At 39.8% G+C, this 13,173-nt stretch overlaps 1 protein-coding gene across 5 annotated transcripts in view; it reads left to right on the top strand.

The window, feature by feature from the left end:
* The window catches only part of Sclt1 (sodium channel and clathrin linker 1), a 160,518-nt gene that overhangs the window by 58,432 nt on the left and 88,913 nt on the right, over positions 1-13,173 (top strand). For all 5 annotated transcript variants that reach the window (XM_074041163.1, XM_074041161.1, XM_074041160.1 and 2 more), the window contains one exon: positions 1,814-1,884. In XM_074041163.1, coding sequence (XP_073897264.1) covers positions 1,814-1,884 — 71 coding nt within the window. The remainder of the gene's footprint in view (positions 1-1,813; positions 1,885-13,173) is intronic.

Here is a 13,173-nt window from a genome sequence, read left to right as displayed (position 1 = left end):
TTCTTATCAGATTATAATGGACTAAAAGTAGGAAGCAACATGAGAGAAAGTGCAAAAATATACAAACTCATGTCAGTTGAACATCATTACACCTTCAGAAGATTAGTGAGTCATTGAAGTAATTGGGAACAAAGTAAAAACCTCCCACTGACTCCTGTCAGTGGGACCAGACAGGTCCACTGCTGAATTTTATCAGACTTTAAAGAACTGACACCACTGATGCTCAGAACCCTTCCACACTCACTTTATAAGGTCAGTGTTAGACCAGAAACCAAATAAGGACATGACAACACCAAAAAAGAAAACTAAACACTGGTTTCCTTGAGGAACATATGCAGAAATCCTCAGTGAAATACTTGTAGACAGAATTCGGCAATGTATTAAAAGGATTCTATACCATGATCGAATTGTTTGCATACCAGAAATGTAAGGATGGTTCAGTGTACACATATCCATAAACATAACAGAGCATATAAATAGGATTAAGGACAAAAAACAGGAGATGCAGAAAAGGCCTCTGACAAAATTGAGCATCTTTTCATGTAAAAACCCTGAAGAAACTAAGGATAGGAAAATCATACCTCACCATAAAGAAGGCTTATGTGACGGATTGAGAGCCAGTACTATACAGAATAAGCTGAAACGTTCATGTCCTGTAAAATCAGGAGTAAGTCCAGAGCGTCCACTCTCACCACTCTTACTCAATATAGTACCTGGATTCTTAGCCAGAGCAATAAGGCAAGAGAAAGAAAGAAAAGTGAGGAAAGGAAGAAGTCAGGTTGTACCATTATTTTGTATAATTAATATATGCAAATGTTACGTGCTGGTGTTGCCGTGTTGCAGGATGGTGTCAAGGGTCCTTGTCTTCACGGTCAGGGAACTGGCTCATGAGGCAGCTGAATGCTGAGCCAAAGCCGGTATAGAAAGTAGGATTTATTGAGAGGAAGGAAAGGCTACAGCTAGAGAAGCGCAGCGGGGCCCGGAAGCTGGTAACTCCCTGCTCAGGTGAAGGCTGGGGCTTTAACTCTGGGTTAGGGTATCAGTTAGGTGGGTTTCTCCTATTGGGCATGTATTTGCATGGCGTCCCCTTAGATGAGTTGGTCTGTTTGCCCCTTATTGGGGGGGAAAACAACACTGGGAGAATTTTGTTTTATCAGTCCTGTGGCAGATTTGTGGGACCCTGTATCTCCTTCAGGGTACAGGAGTGCAGGTTTATAACTCCCTTCTCAGGGTGCAGGGCTCGTGGGGCTCTCCATGGGGGATGGGCTACTTGTCTGCCTTAGGTATTCAGACCCAACACTAATGAAAATAACAAAATAAAACCCCCAAAGAAAAATCTAGCAAGTTAATCAGGTGTGTAGTCACATTCCTGTAATCCCAGGTCTTGGGAGGCAGAGGCAAGAGTCAGCCTGAGCTGTACAGCAAGACCCTGTTTCTAAAAAACAAAACAAATCAAGACTATTAGCCCAATAGCTGAAATTTAATCCCATGAAGAGAGGTCCAATAGTCTTGCAGAACAAAGGTGTTTGCCTTATTTGTGTACCAGTTCCACCAGTTGTAACTGGAAGGACAGAGCATAATCCCACAGCACTTACAGCTTTTTGCACAGGTAGCCAGAGAAATTCGGGTTCAGGTAGTCTGGAATGAAGGAGGGTTCCAATGATGAAGTGAGGAAGAGAGGCCAGGTTGTCCTTTGATCCTCAGAGAACATAATCACTGCTGAGACTCTCACTTCATTTCCTTGTACGCACATGCTTGTGGTTAATCTTTAAATTTCCTCATACTGAATACTGTTGTTTTGTTCTTGTGGCAGACTAACCAACACTTTCTGGATGCAGTAACTGAACAAAATGTGGAAATTGAGCAACTCCGAAAACAACTTAGGTATTTTCAAAATTGAGGTTTTTTATTATTTTTATTCGGGGGTACCGATGATGTCATATTTTTTCAATCCTTTTTCCCTCCCTTTTAGTAAGCTTCTTGCAGTATGTTTGGTGTGTTTGATTATCTAGGGCTGGAAGGGCCTGAAATCAAGGCAGTCAGTCAGGCCCAGCTCTAACACGTAAGTAAAGGGCTCTGTCATGATAGAAAAACCAATGGTATGAAAGAAAACAACCTGCTATAAAAATGTTTCAACACTTGTAGATCACTTCCTATCTTTCTCTGGACTTCTGCCTAAGCTGAGCCTGAGAAATGGGTTCCAGGCACATAGAGAGGAGTGGGGAGCTGAGGTGGGAAAGAATGCAGCCTTCACAAATACTCCTGGCTCAAGATGGAGTTGCCCATCGTTAAGTTGAAAATGCTGTGCTAAACATGGGTCAGTTTGTTTATTGAGACACCGCATCTGGAGTATAGGTGTTTGCCTGCGGTCACAAGGCTGGCTGGGAGCTGCCGTGCTGTGTGCTGTGTGGTTCTGGGAGACTTTGACAATGACATTCAAACTTTGGAGAACTATTTCCAGTGAGCCACCTGTAAGGAATTTAAAACTTTCCCAACTGCATACTGTTTGTGTGTGTAGTGGTCCAGGAGAAGCTTAATCATCGTTGCCTTTAGTGGATTTCACAGACAAATCTGCATGTGACAGAATTCTTTTTCATTATCATTTCCCTTAGTCCCAGTACTTAAAATTCAGAAGTGTAGTCTTACAAGGTTTTGCTCTATGACACATTTATTTAAAAATATCATTAAACTATAACAAAAGTAGTTAAGTAAACTTTGCTATGTTGTTATTCTCTTATCACGTACTTTATCCCACAAAATATTTTATGTACTGCTTTTTATATTTTGACTTATCTTCATCAACTTTTTAGTAATTTAAATGGGTTTATTTTCTTTTCCCTAGGCTTTTCTACTATGAGCTCTTATTGATCTTCCTTATTTCTGTGGGTGTTAAGATTTTCCAGCTTAAAATTCCAGTCATTTATGTAATTATAGATCTTATTCCTCCTTTTTCAAGATGGGAGTAAAATTATGACAGTCACATGAAGCTCATTATTTTAAAAAGTCTAGGTAGTATGAAAGCATATCAGATGGCAATGAACTCACACACTGACTGCTCAGAGGTAACATAGACCGCACAGGCTAAGGGCACAGTCAGTCCCTAACGAGGCTTCCTCAGTCAGACTGCCTGGCTGCAACAGTTCTTTAGAGTGGCTTGCAGAACTTGGGAAAGTACTGAAGTGTGATTGTGACTTCAGTCTGGAGGACATAAGTCAGGACCAGCCCAAAGAAGAAGCCTCCCAAATACTGAGTTTCTGTGTTTTCTGCCCGTGGAACTGGGGCATACTCCCTCCTGATTGTCTGTTAAATCACTAGCCACGTTGCTAGGCTCAGTCTCTAACACCCTGCCCTCCCTGGAGGTCAGGTTAGGTGCATGTTGCATGGTTCACAGTCCCACCCTCAGGGCTCATGGTTGGTTTATCCAGCATGGCCTGCCCCATACTGAAGGCTCATGGGGACCTGCCAGGAATCAGTCCATTAAGCTCAGGTGTGGACTTGACATGAATAGCAAAAATAGTTTTGCCACTTAGGAAATTCCTGAGGTTTAGAAGCTTCACCCCTGGAACCTGGGATAAAACCTAGACCAATACTTAGACAACTGTACAGTACGAAGAAAATGAAAAGCTCATGATGAAATTAGTATTAACTTTTTAAGTGCATAACTTAGGTTTATGTGTACACTTAAGTATCTTAGTAAAAATGGAGTCATATAAATACTGACAACCTAATTTTTTTTTACTTTTTGGTATATGTATATTAATATTACTTTTGTACAGTGCTGGGGATAGTCCTATTGTTCTTAAATGTTGCATGGCATACTCTTACATAGATGTGCTGTATTTAACACGTGAACTCTCACTTTCTGTCCACTGTCATTCCTGCATTTTCAGTGAAGGAATAACTTTTAAAGGCTGCCTATGCATTGACATTAGAATTAGGACAGTATTAGGGTAGTGTATGTAGCAAACAGTCCTAAATTAGTCTTGGTTATTATTTTATCATTATTGGTAAATAATATTTTAATTACTGATAACCATACAGTTAAAGTGAAACTCTGATTTAGAACATGTAAAATAAAGAGTATCATGGTTGAATATTTTCTTAACAATTTTTAAAACTTCCTTTAAAATTATTTTATAATAAAAACATCAAATGTTAAAGTGAAAACTGACAGATACAAGGCCTGCCAAATCCAGAACCATTGTAAAGATTTCAGCTCAGCCCCATGTGGTGCTCACACAATAATCCCAGCTACTCAGGAGGCAGAGATTGAGAGGATTCCAGTTTGAGGCTAGCCCAGCAAAAAATTAGTGAGACCTCATCTCAGTCATTAAACTGGAGTAGTGACCCATGCCTGTGCTTCCAGCTACAAGGAAGCATACATAGGAGGATCATAGTCTGAGGATGGCCCTGGGCAAAAACATAAAACCCTACTTGAAAAATAACTAAAGCAGAAAAGGGCTGAGGGAGTGGCTCAGGGGTGAGAGTACCTGCCTGACAAATGTGAGGCCCTGAGTTTAAACCCCAGTAGTGCCAAAAAAAAAAAAAAGAAAAAGATTTCAGTTCTCAGCTAGGTGTGGTAACACATGCCTGTGGTCCCAGCACTCAGGAGGCTAAGGCAGGAAGATAGAGCCTTGTCTACATAGAGATACGCTGCCTCCAAAAGATAAACAAACAAAAAAGATAGAGGATTTCACTCTCAGTAACTGTAAACCCAGTAAACAAAAATGACTAAGAAACAGATGATGTCAATGATGGGATTCCGCACTTGCTTTAATGGGTGTTTGTAGAACAGTGTGTGTACTCATTCAGTGATGATTTACTGTGTGCCGGGTTCTGATCTCCATTCACAGGGTACATCAACTTACCATAAAGAACTTTTTCCTTTTGCAATTTACATACTACCAGGAATAGGCAAATAATAAGCAAATATAATACTCAAGTAAAATAAGAAAAGATCAGAGCTACGGAAAAGAAAATGAATCCTAAATATAGTGTAACAAGCATTCCCGGTAAAGAACTAACTATTGCGAAGGTAGAAATTACAGCAAGGAAGAATAAGGAAGCTAGATGTCTGTGTTACCTATTGCTATGTAACAAACCATTCTACAACTTTGTGACTCAAAACAGTGATCTGTTTACATTATTGTTGGGGTGGGCAACAGAGCAGATATTCTTGTCAGGCCTACTATGCTACTATCTGCTGTGTGCCTCCAGCCATCTGCTAGCAGGATGGTCTAGGAGTCTGTAGTGATGGCCTGTCCGTTTGTCAATTGGCAGAGTTCTCCAGGGTCATGAAAAAACTCCTCCTTTACTTGGCATGGTAAGGTTCCCAAGAGGAGAAAGAGAACAAATCCCACTATGCAAGTACTTGTCAAGACTCTCTTGACTCATGATGGTAATACTCCCTGGCAAGGGACGGCACCTGACAACCCAGATTCAAAGGATGGGAAGATTTCCAGTGCCATGTTGCAAAGGTGTGAGTGTAGAAAGGGAAGAATTTGTGGCCTTCGTTAGAGTTTTTCCTGCTAGTGAACCTAGAATGGAGTGAGCAAGGAGGAGAATAGTAGGAGATGAGGTCAGAGAATTGTGGAGGGTTGTACACAGATGAACTGGAACCTTGTAGGGCATTGCGAGGACTGGACTTTTTACTGTGATGAAATGGAAATTGTTTGTAGTAGATTGAGATACCTAACTTATATTTTATTATTTGTTTTTTGAGACAGGGTCATGCTACATAGCCCAGGCTGGCCTCAAACTCGTACTTCAGCTTTGGCCTCCCAAGTGCTAGGATTACAAGCACACACCACCATGCCCAATATCTGACTTATATTTTAATAAGATACATCACTCAAGCTGCCATATGGAAAGCCTACTGTAGAGAGACAAAAATGGAAGCAAAGTGACCATTATTGCAATTATCCAGGCAAAAAATGTCAAGTAGGACATGACTTGGACTGGTGGTAGCTGTGGGAGATGGCGGACTGTGGTTGGATTCTATACATTTGTTAATAGAGCTAATTATAAAAGTGAGTTGAATGCAAATTACACTGCACAAGAGAATGAAACAAACTAAGGTTACTGTCCACAAATCCTTTTTCTTCAGTCCTAAGGCAGAGGATAATTGTTGATTCCTGCATTTTCGTTAGACCTGGTTCAGATAAGAACTTTAGAAACTGGTTTTCTTAAGAGTGGCAGCATGGAATATTATGTATTCATGTGTGAAAATGGAACCATGAGGCCTTTTGAAACTATGGGGGATAAAGAATGATGGAGGGGGTGAGCTCAACCAAGTAACATTGTAAGCCCTTTTGTAAATGCAGCAGTGTACCCCAGCACAACAATAAAATGCCAATAATAACAACACAAGAATGGCAGCAGAAGAAATGGAGAGAGAAGGGGTTGGAAGCAGCAGCTCCTTGACACCAACTCCACAATAAGGATCATCCTAAAGATGCTCCATACACATACATGTGTGTGCAAAAGAGTTTTAAATTAGGATGTCATAGATATCAGTCTAAGGGCTCAAAAACATGCATAGGTCAGCTATTTCTCAAAACTCCAGGAGCATATGGAGACGTGTCCCGTGCTGTTTGTTCAGGAATCATTTGGGGGAGGCCATTGATTGCTGTAGAAAGAGTCAGTGCTAGGAAAGTGTTTTGAGTCAGTCTCCAGTAGGACTGTTGCCAGCCGTCCGAATTTCAGCCTTCAAGCCAGTCATCCATCAGAGACATAGACTAATAAACATACACAGAATACATACAGTACATACAAAAACAATTACATTCAGAGTGTACTGTTAGACATTGTCTTTCTCTTTTTTAGTAGACTACTCAACTAGAATTCTCTTTCAGGGGCAAGATGGACTTAGCGCTTTTCATTCTTAAGCTGTTCACAACAGAGGTCTCCAACACAGTCTTTCTGTTACCTTACATTCTTTCCCTGCCAGTTGCTACCACAGAACTCTTAAATAACCCCAGATATTTATGAAAGCTTCTGAACAAGGGATCCAAAATTCTTTGAAACACAGCAAAAGCCTAGATAGTTCAGATGAACCCCAAATGGCCCAGAAGAGCCTCTAACAATAAATTGGTGAAGACCCAAGATCCCCTGTCTGGGAGAACTTACAAGGTCAAACTTCAGGGCCCTATAGTCCAGGTGTTCATTTCTCTGACTCACCTGATGATGGTAAAAGGCAGCCAATGCTGGTTAAAGTGAAAAGATAAGAAGTTCCTGGGGAAGATTCAGAGATGGCTGCTAGAGGGAGGAAGCAGTAAGCGAGCCTCCTATAGTGAAATCTTGGAGAGACGCTGGAGACATACTTTGCAGGCATAATCACTGAGAAGAGGCATAACTTTGACCCCTCCACACCTCCAGCTGGTGCAGAGAATCTCCACTTCACGTTAAATGGAGAAACCAGGAGGGACCCCGGGCCGCCAGTCGCCCGCGCCCAGACGGCTTGGGAAGACGTGGACAAGGTGAACTTCGCGGTACTGCGGTACTCCCACAGACAAGCCTGGGCCAGAGCAGCATAGCCCCCTGGACAGACTGACCTCCACCCGGGGAAAAAAGAGAAACTGACTCATAAGCAATAAGAACAATAAAGACACGTGGGAAAGAGGGTGGGGCGCACTGAGCGCCAAAGAATGGGGGAGGGGAATCCTTCCCAGAACTGTAAATAAACAAGCCAGGCGGGCCGGAGAGGCTCTGGCAGGAGCGGGGTCACGCGCCCAGTAATGAGGAGCGGGAAAGCTTGTGAGAGTGGTGGAGGGAGGAAAACTCCACAGGAGAGGGGGGAAGACCCACCTCCCACATGAACTGTAAATAAACACGCAGGCATGACAACGTCGGTGCAGTGTCACCTTTCCCAGTGTGCTTGGAAAGGGGAAAGCTTGTAGCAGAGGCTCCCACACAGGAGAACTCTGAGCAAACAAACCCTGCGGGGCCAGGTGAGTGCCAAGCTCACCCCAGAGATCTGCATGAATAACGCCTCCAGCAACAGCAGGCTGACAGCAGCGGGCAGGCAAGCCACAGCTGCAGATACCATTCTCAGAACTGTCTCCAGACTCTTTTTTTTCTCTCTCCCTACCTTTGATGAGAGAACAACCGAATTACACCTGCATGCTGAAAAACTTACTGAAACTGTATTATATTTGAACTTGGGACACTTGGGGTTTTGTGTGTGTGTGTGTGTGTGTGTGTGTGTAGTTTTGTTCTACTTTATGCATCCCCTTTGATGAGACAACTACAGAACAACATCTGAGGCACCATCTCCAGGATTGGAGAGTGAGACAGACACCCAAATTATTAAGACTAAAACTTCATTGCATTTGAACTTGGAGGTTTTTTGGTTTTTTGGGGTTTTTTTAAATTTTCTATTTTTCATCTTATTTTAATTCATTTTTATATATAGATATTTCTTTCATTTACTTATTTTTATTTTTTATTCTTTTTTTTTTATTTTTGATTTTCAATCCTCTCTCTGTCTCTCTAATGTCTGTTCAGCTTACTGTCAATTCGTACACTAACACTCCCTGTTTATACTTTTGAAACTTTCTTGTCTGATACCTTGTTCTGTTTTCTCCTTTTTGTCTGTGTATTTGTTTTCTCCCTTTCTTTAACTTCTTGCTTTCCATCTCAGATCACCCTTCCATTCTAAATATTACCATTGTTATTATTACAAGCTAGAAAATACTTAATTGCACACAGTACAAGGACAGTAACAACACCAAAGACAATGACGGGAAGACAGAAAAAACAGGGAAACCAGTTTCCCCACAGCAAAAAATTAGTACAGGAACCAGAGGGGAATGAAGAAAACAGATACTCAGATCTAGACTTCAACAAAATGAAGATAAACTATGCCAAAGGACCCAATGAAGCCCACAAGAATAATTTAAAAGAAGACGTACTACAGGTACTCAATGAGAATTTTATAGAGATGATACTGGATAGGGTCAACCAAAATGTACAGGAGACACTCAAGAAATTACAAGACAACAAAAATAGAGAATTTGTAAAAGTAAAAGAAGAAATAAAGGAAACCATAGAAGCACTGTATAAACACCAAAGTTCAACAGAGAACATGATGAATAAACAGATAAATGAACTCAGGACAAAAACAGACAACATTAAGGAGGAAACCACCCAGGATATGGAAAACCTCAGAAAAAAGAACGAAACAGAACTGCAAAACAAAACGGAAGGCCAATCCAGCAGAATAGAACAAACAGAAGACAGAATCTCAGAACTTGAAGATGAAATGGTAATTAAAGGAAAAACCGAAGAACTATTAATTAAACAACTCAAGACCTGTGAAAAGAAAATACAAGAACTCACCAACTCCATCAAAAGACCAAACTTGACAATCATGGGCATCGAAGAAGGAAAAGAGGTGCAAGCGAAGGGAATGCGCAATATATTCAACAAAATAATAACGGAAAATTTCCCAAATCAAGAGAAAGATATTCCCATACAAATGCAAGAGGCCTCCAGGACACCAAACAGACCAGATCAAAATAGAACTACTCCACGACATATCATCATTAAAACAACAAGTTCAGAAACTAAGGAAAGAATATTGAAGGCTGTAAGAGAGAAAAAACAAGTAACATACAAAGGCAAACCCATCAAAATCACAGCAGACTTCTCAACAGAAACATTAAAAGCAAGAACAGTGTGGGGTGAGATCTTCCGGGCACTGAATGAAAATAACTTCAACCCCAGGATACTCTACCCAGCAAAACTATCATTCAAAATAGATGAAACAATAAAAGTCTTCCATGATAAGCAGAAACTAAAACAATATGTGATCACAAAGCCACCACTACAAAAGATTCTTCAAGGGATTCTGCACACAGAAAGTGAAACCCAACTTAACCATGAAAAGACAGGCAGCACCAAACCACAGGATAAGAAAAAGCAAGACAGTAGAGAGTAACCTCAACTTAGGTACACACAATCAAACCTTCAAACAACCAAGACAACTAAATGACAGGAATCACCACACACCTATCAGTACTAACACTTAATGTTAACGGACTTAATTCACCCATCAAAAGGCACCGATGACGAAATGGATTAAAAAGGAAGATCCAACAATTTGTTGCTTACAGTAGACCCATCTCCCCGACAGAAATAAGCGTAGGCTTAGGATGAAAGGCTGGAAGAAGATTTACCAAACCAATGGCCCCCGAAAACAGGCAGGAGTAGCAATACTTATCTCTGACAAAGTAGACTTCAAACCTACATTGATCAAACGAGATAAAGAAGGACATTCCATACTAATAAAAGGGGAAATAGACCAAAAGGAAATAATAATCATCAGTCTGTATGCACCCAATGTCAACGCACCCCATTTCATCAAACATACCCTGAAAGACCTAAAAGCGTATATAAACGCCAACACAGTTGTTGTGGGAGATTTTAACACCCCATTATCATCAATAGATAGGTCATCCAAACAAAAATTCAATAAAGAAATCCAAGATCTAAAATATGCAGTATATCAAATGGACCTAGTTGATATCTACAGAACATTTCATCCAACCTCTACACAATATACATTCTTTTCAGCAGCCCATGGAACCTTCTCCAAAACAGATCATATCCTAGGGCACAAAGCAAGTCTCAGCAAATAAAAGAAAATAGAAATTATTCCATGCATACTATCTGATCACAATGCAGTAAAAGTAGAACTCAACAAAAGTAAAGACAAAAAAACATGCAAACAGCTGGAAACTAAATAACTCATTACTTAATGAAGAATGGATCATCGATGAAATAAAAGAAGAAATTAAAAAGTTCCTGGAAGTCAACGAAAATGAAAACACAACCTACTGGAACCTGTGGGACACAGCTAAGGCAGTCCTGAGAGGAAAGTTTATAGCCATGAGTGCATATATTAAAAAGACTGAAAGATCCCAAATCAAGGACCTAATGATACATCTCAAACTCCTAGAAAAACAAGAACAAGCAAATCCCAAAACAAATAGAAGGAGAGAAATAATAACAATAAAAGCTGAAATCAACGAAATAGAAACCAAAAAAACCATACAAAGAATTAATGAAACAAAAAGTGGGTTCTTTGAAAAAATAAACAAGATCGATAGACCCCTGGCAAACCTGACTAAAATGAGGAGAGAAAAAACCCAAATTAGTAGAATCAGGAATGTAAAAGGGGAGATAACAACAAACACCATGGAAGTCCAGGAAATCATCAGAGACTACTTTGAGAAGCTATATTCAAATAAGTTTGACAATCTTAAAGAAATGGACAGATTTCTAGATACATATGATCATCCAAAACTGAAAAGAAGATATTAACCACCTAAACTGATCTATAACACAAAATGAAATTGAAGCAGCAATCAAGAGTCTCCCCAAAATGAAAAGTCAAGGACCTGATGGATTCTTTGCTGAATTCTATCAGACCTTTAAGGAAGAACTGATACCAATCCTCCTTAAACTATTCCACGAAATAGAAAGCGAGGGAAAACTGCCGAACACATTTTATGAAGCCAGTATTACGCTTATCCCAAAACCAGGCAAAGACACCTCCAAAAAGGAGAACTATAGGCCAATCTCCTTAATGAACATTGACGTAAAAATCCTCAACAAAATAATGGCAAACCGAATTCAACAACACATCAAAAAGATTATTCACCACAACCAAGTAGGCTTCATCCCCGAGATGCAGGAATGGTTCAACATACGAAAATCAATAAATGTAATAAACCACATTAACAGAAGCGAAGACAAAAACCACTTGATCATCTCAATGCAGAAAAAGCCTTTGATAAGATCCAACACCATTTCATGATAAAAGCTCTAAGAAAACTAAGGAATAGAAGGAAAGTACCTCAACATCATAAAAGCTATATATGACAAACGTACAGCCAGCATTATACTTAATGGAGAAAAACTGAAACCAGTCCCTCTAAAATCAGGAACCAGGCAAGGATGCCCAGTATCCCCACTCCTATTCAACATAGTACTGGAATTCCTAGCCAGAGCAATTAGGCAAGAAGAAGGAATAAAAGGAATACAAATAGGTAAAGAAACTGTCAAAATATCCCTATTTGCAGATGATATGATCCTATACCTTAAAGACCCAAAAAACTCTACTCAGAGCTTCTAGACATCATCAATAACTATAGCAAGGTAGCAGGATATAAAATTAACAGAAAAATCATTAGCATTTCTATACACTAACAATGAGCAAACTGAAAAAGAATGTATGAAAACAATTCCATTTCCAATAGCCTCAAAAAAAATCAAACACCTAGGTGTAAACCTAACAAAAGATGTGAACGACCTCTACAAGGAAAACTATACACTTCTGAAGAAAGAGATTGAGGAAGACTATAGAAAGTGGAGAGATCTCCCATGCTCATGGATTGGTAGAATCAACATAGTAAAAATGTCGATACTCCCCAAAGTAATCTACATGTTTAATGGAATTCCCATCAAAATTCCAATGACATTCATTAAAGAGATTGAAAAATCTACTGTTAAATTTATATGGAAACACAAGAGGCCACGAATAGCCAAGGCAATACTCAGTCAAAGGAGCAATGCTGGAGGTATCACGATACCTGACTTCAAACTTATTACAAAGCAATAACAATAAAAACAGCATGGCACAAAAACAGACATGAAGACCAGTGGAACAGAATAGAGGACCCAGATATGAAGCCACACAACTATAACCAACTTGTCTTTGACAAAGGAGCTAAAAATATACGATGGAGAAATAGCAGCCTCTTCAACAAAAACTGCTGGGAAAACTGGTTAGCAGTCTGCAAAAAACAAACTAGATCCATGTATATCACCCTATACCAAGATTAACTCAAAATGGATCAAGGATCTTAATACCAGACCCCAAACTCTAAAGTTGATACAGGAAAGAGTAGGAAATACTCTGGAGTTAGTAGGTATAGGTAAGAACTTTCTCAATGAAACCCCAGCAGCACAGCAACTAAGAGATAGCATAGATAAATGGGACCTCATAAAACTAAAAAACTTCTGTGCATCAAAAGAAATTGTCTCTAAACTGAGGAGAACACCCACAGAGTGGGAGAAAATATTTGCCAACTATACATCAGACAAAGGACTGATAACCAGAATATATAGGGAACTTAAAAAACTAAATTCTCCCAAAACTAATGAACC

This window comes from Castor canadensis, chromosome 9 (genome assembly GCF_047511655.1).
Source record: "Castor canadensis chromosome 9, mCasCan1.hap1v2, whole genome shotgun sequence".
Lineage (NCBI taxonomy): Eukaryota > Metazoa > Chordata > Mammalia > Rodentia > Castoridae > Castor > Castor canadensis.
This window is presented reverse-complemented; position numbering and strand designations above follow the sequence as displayed.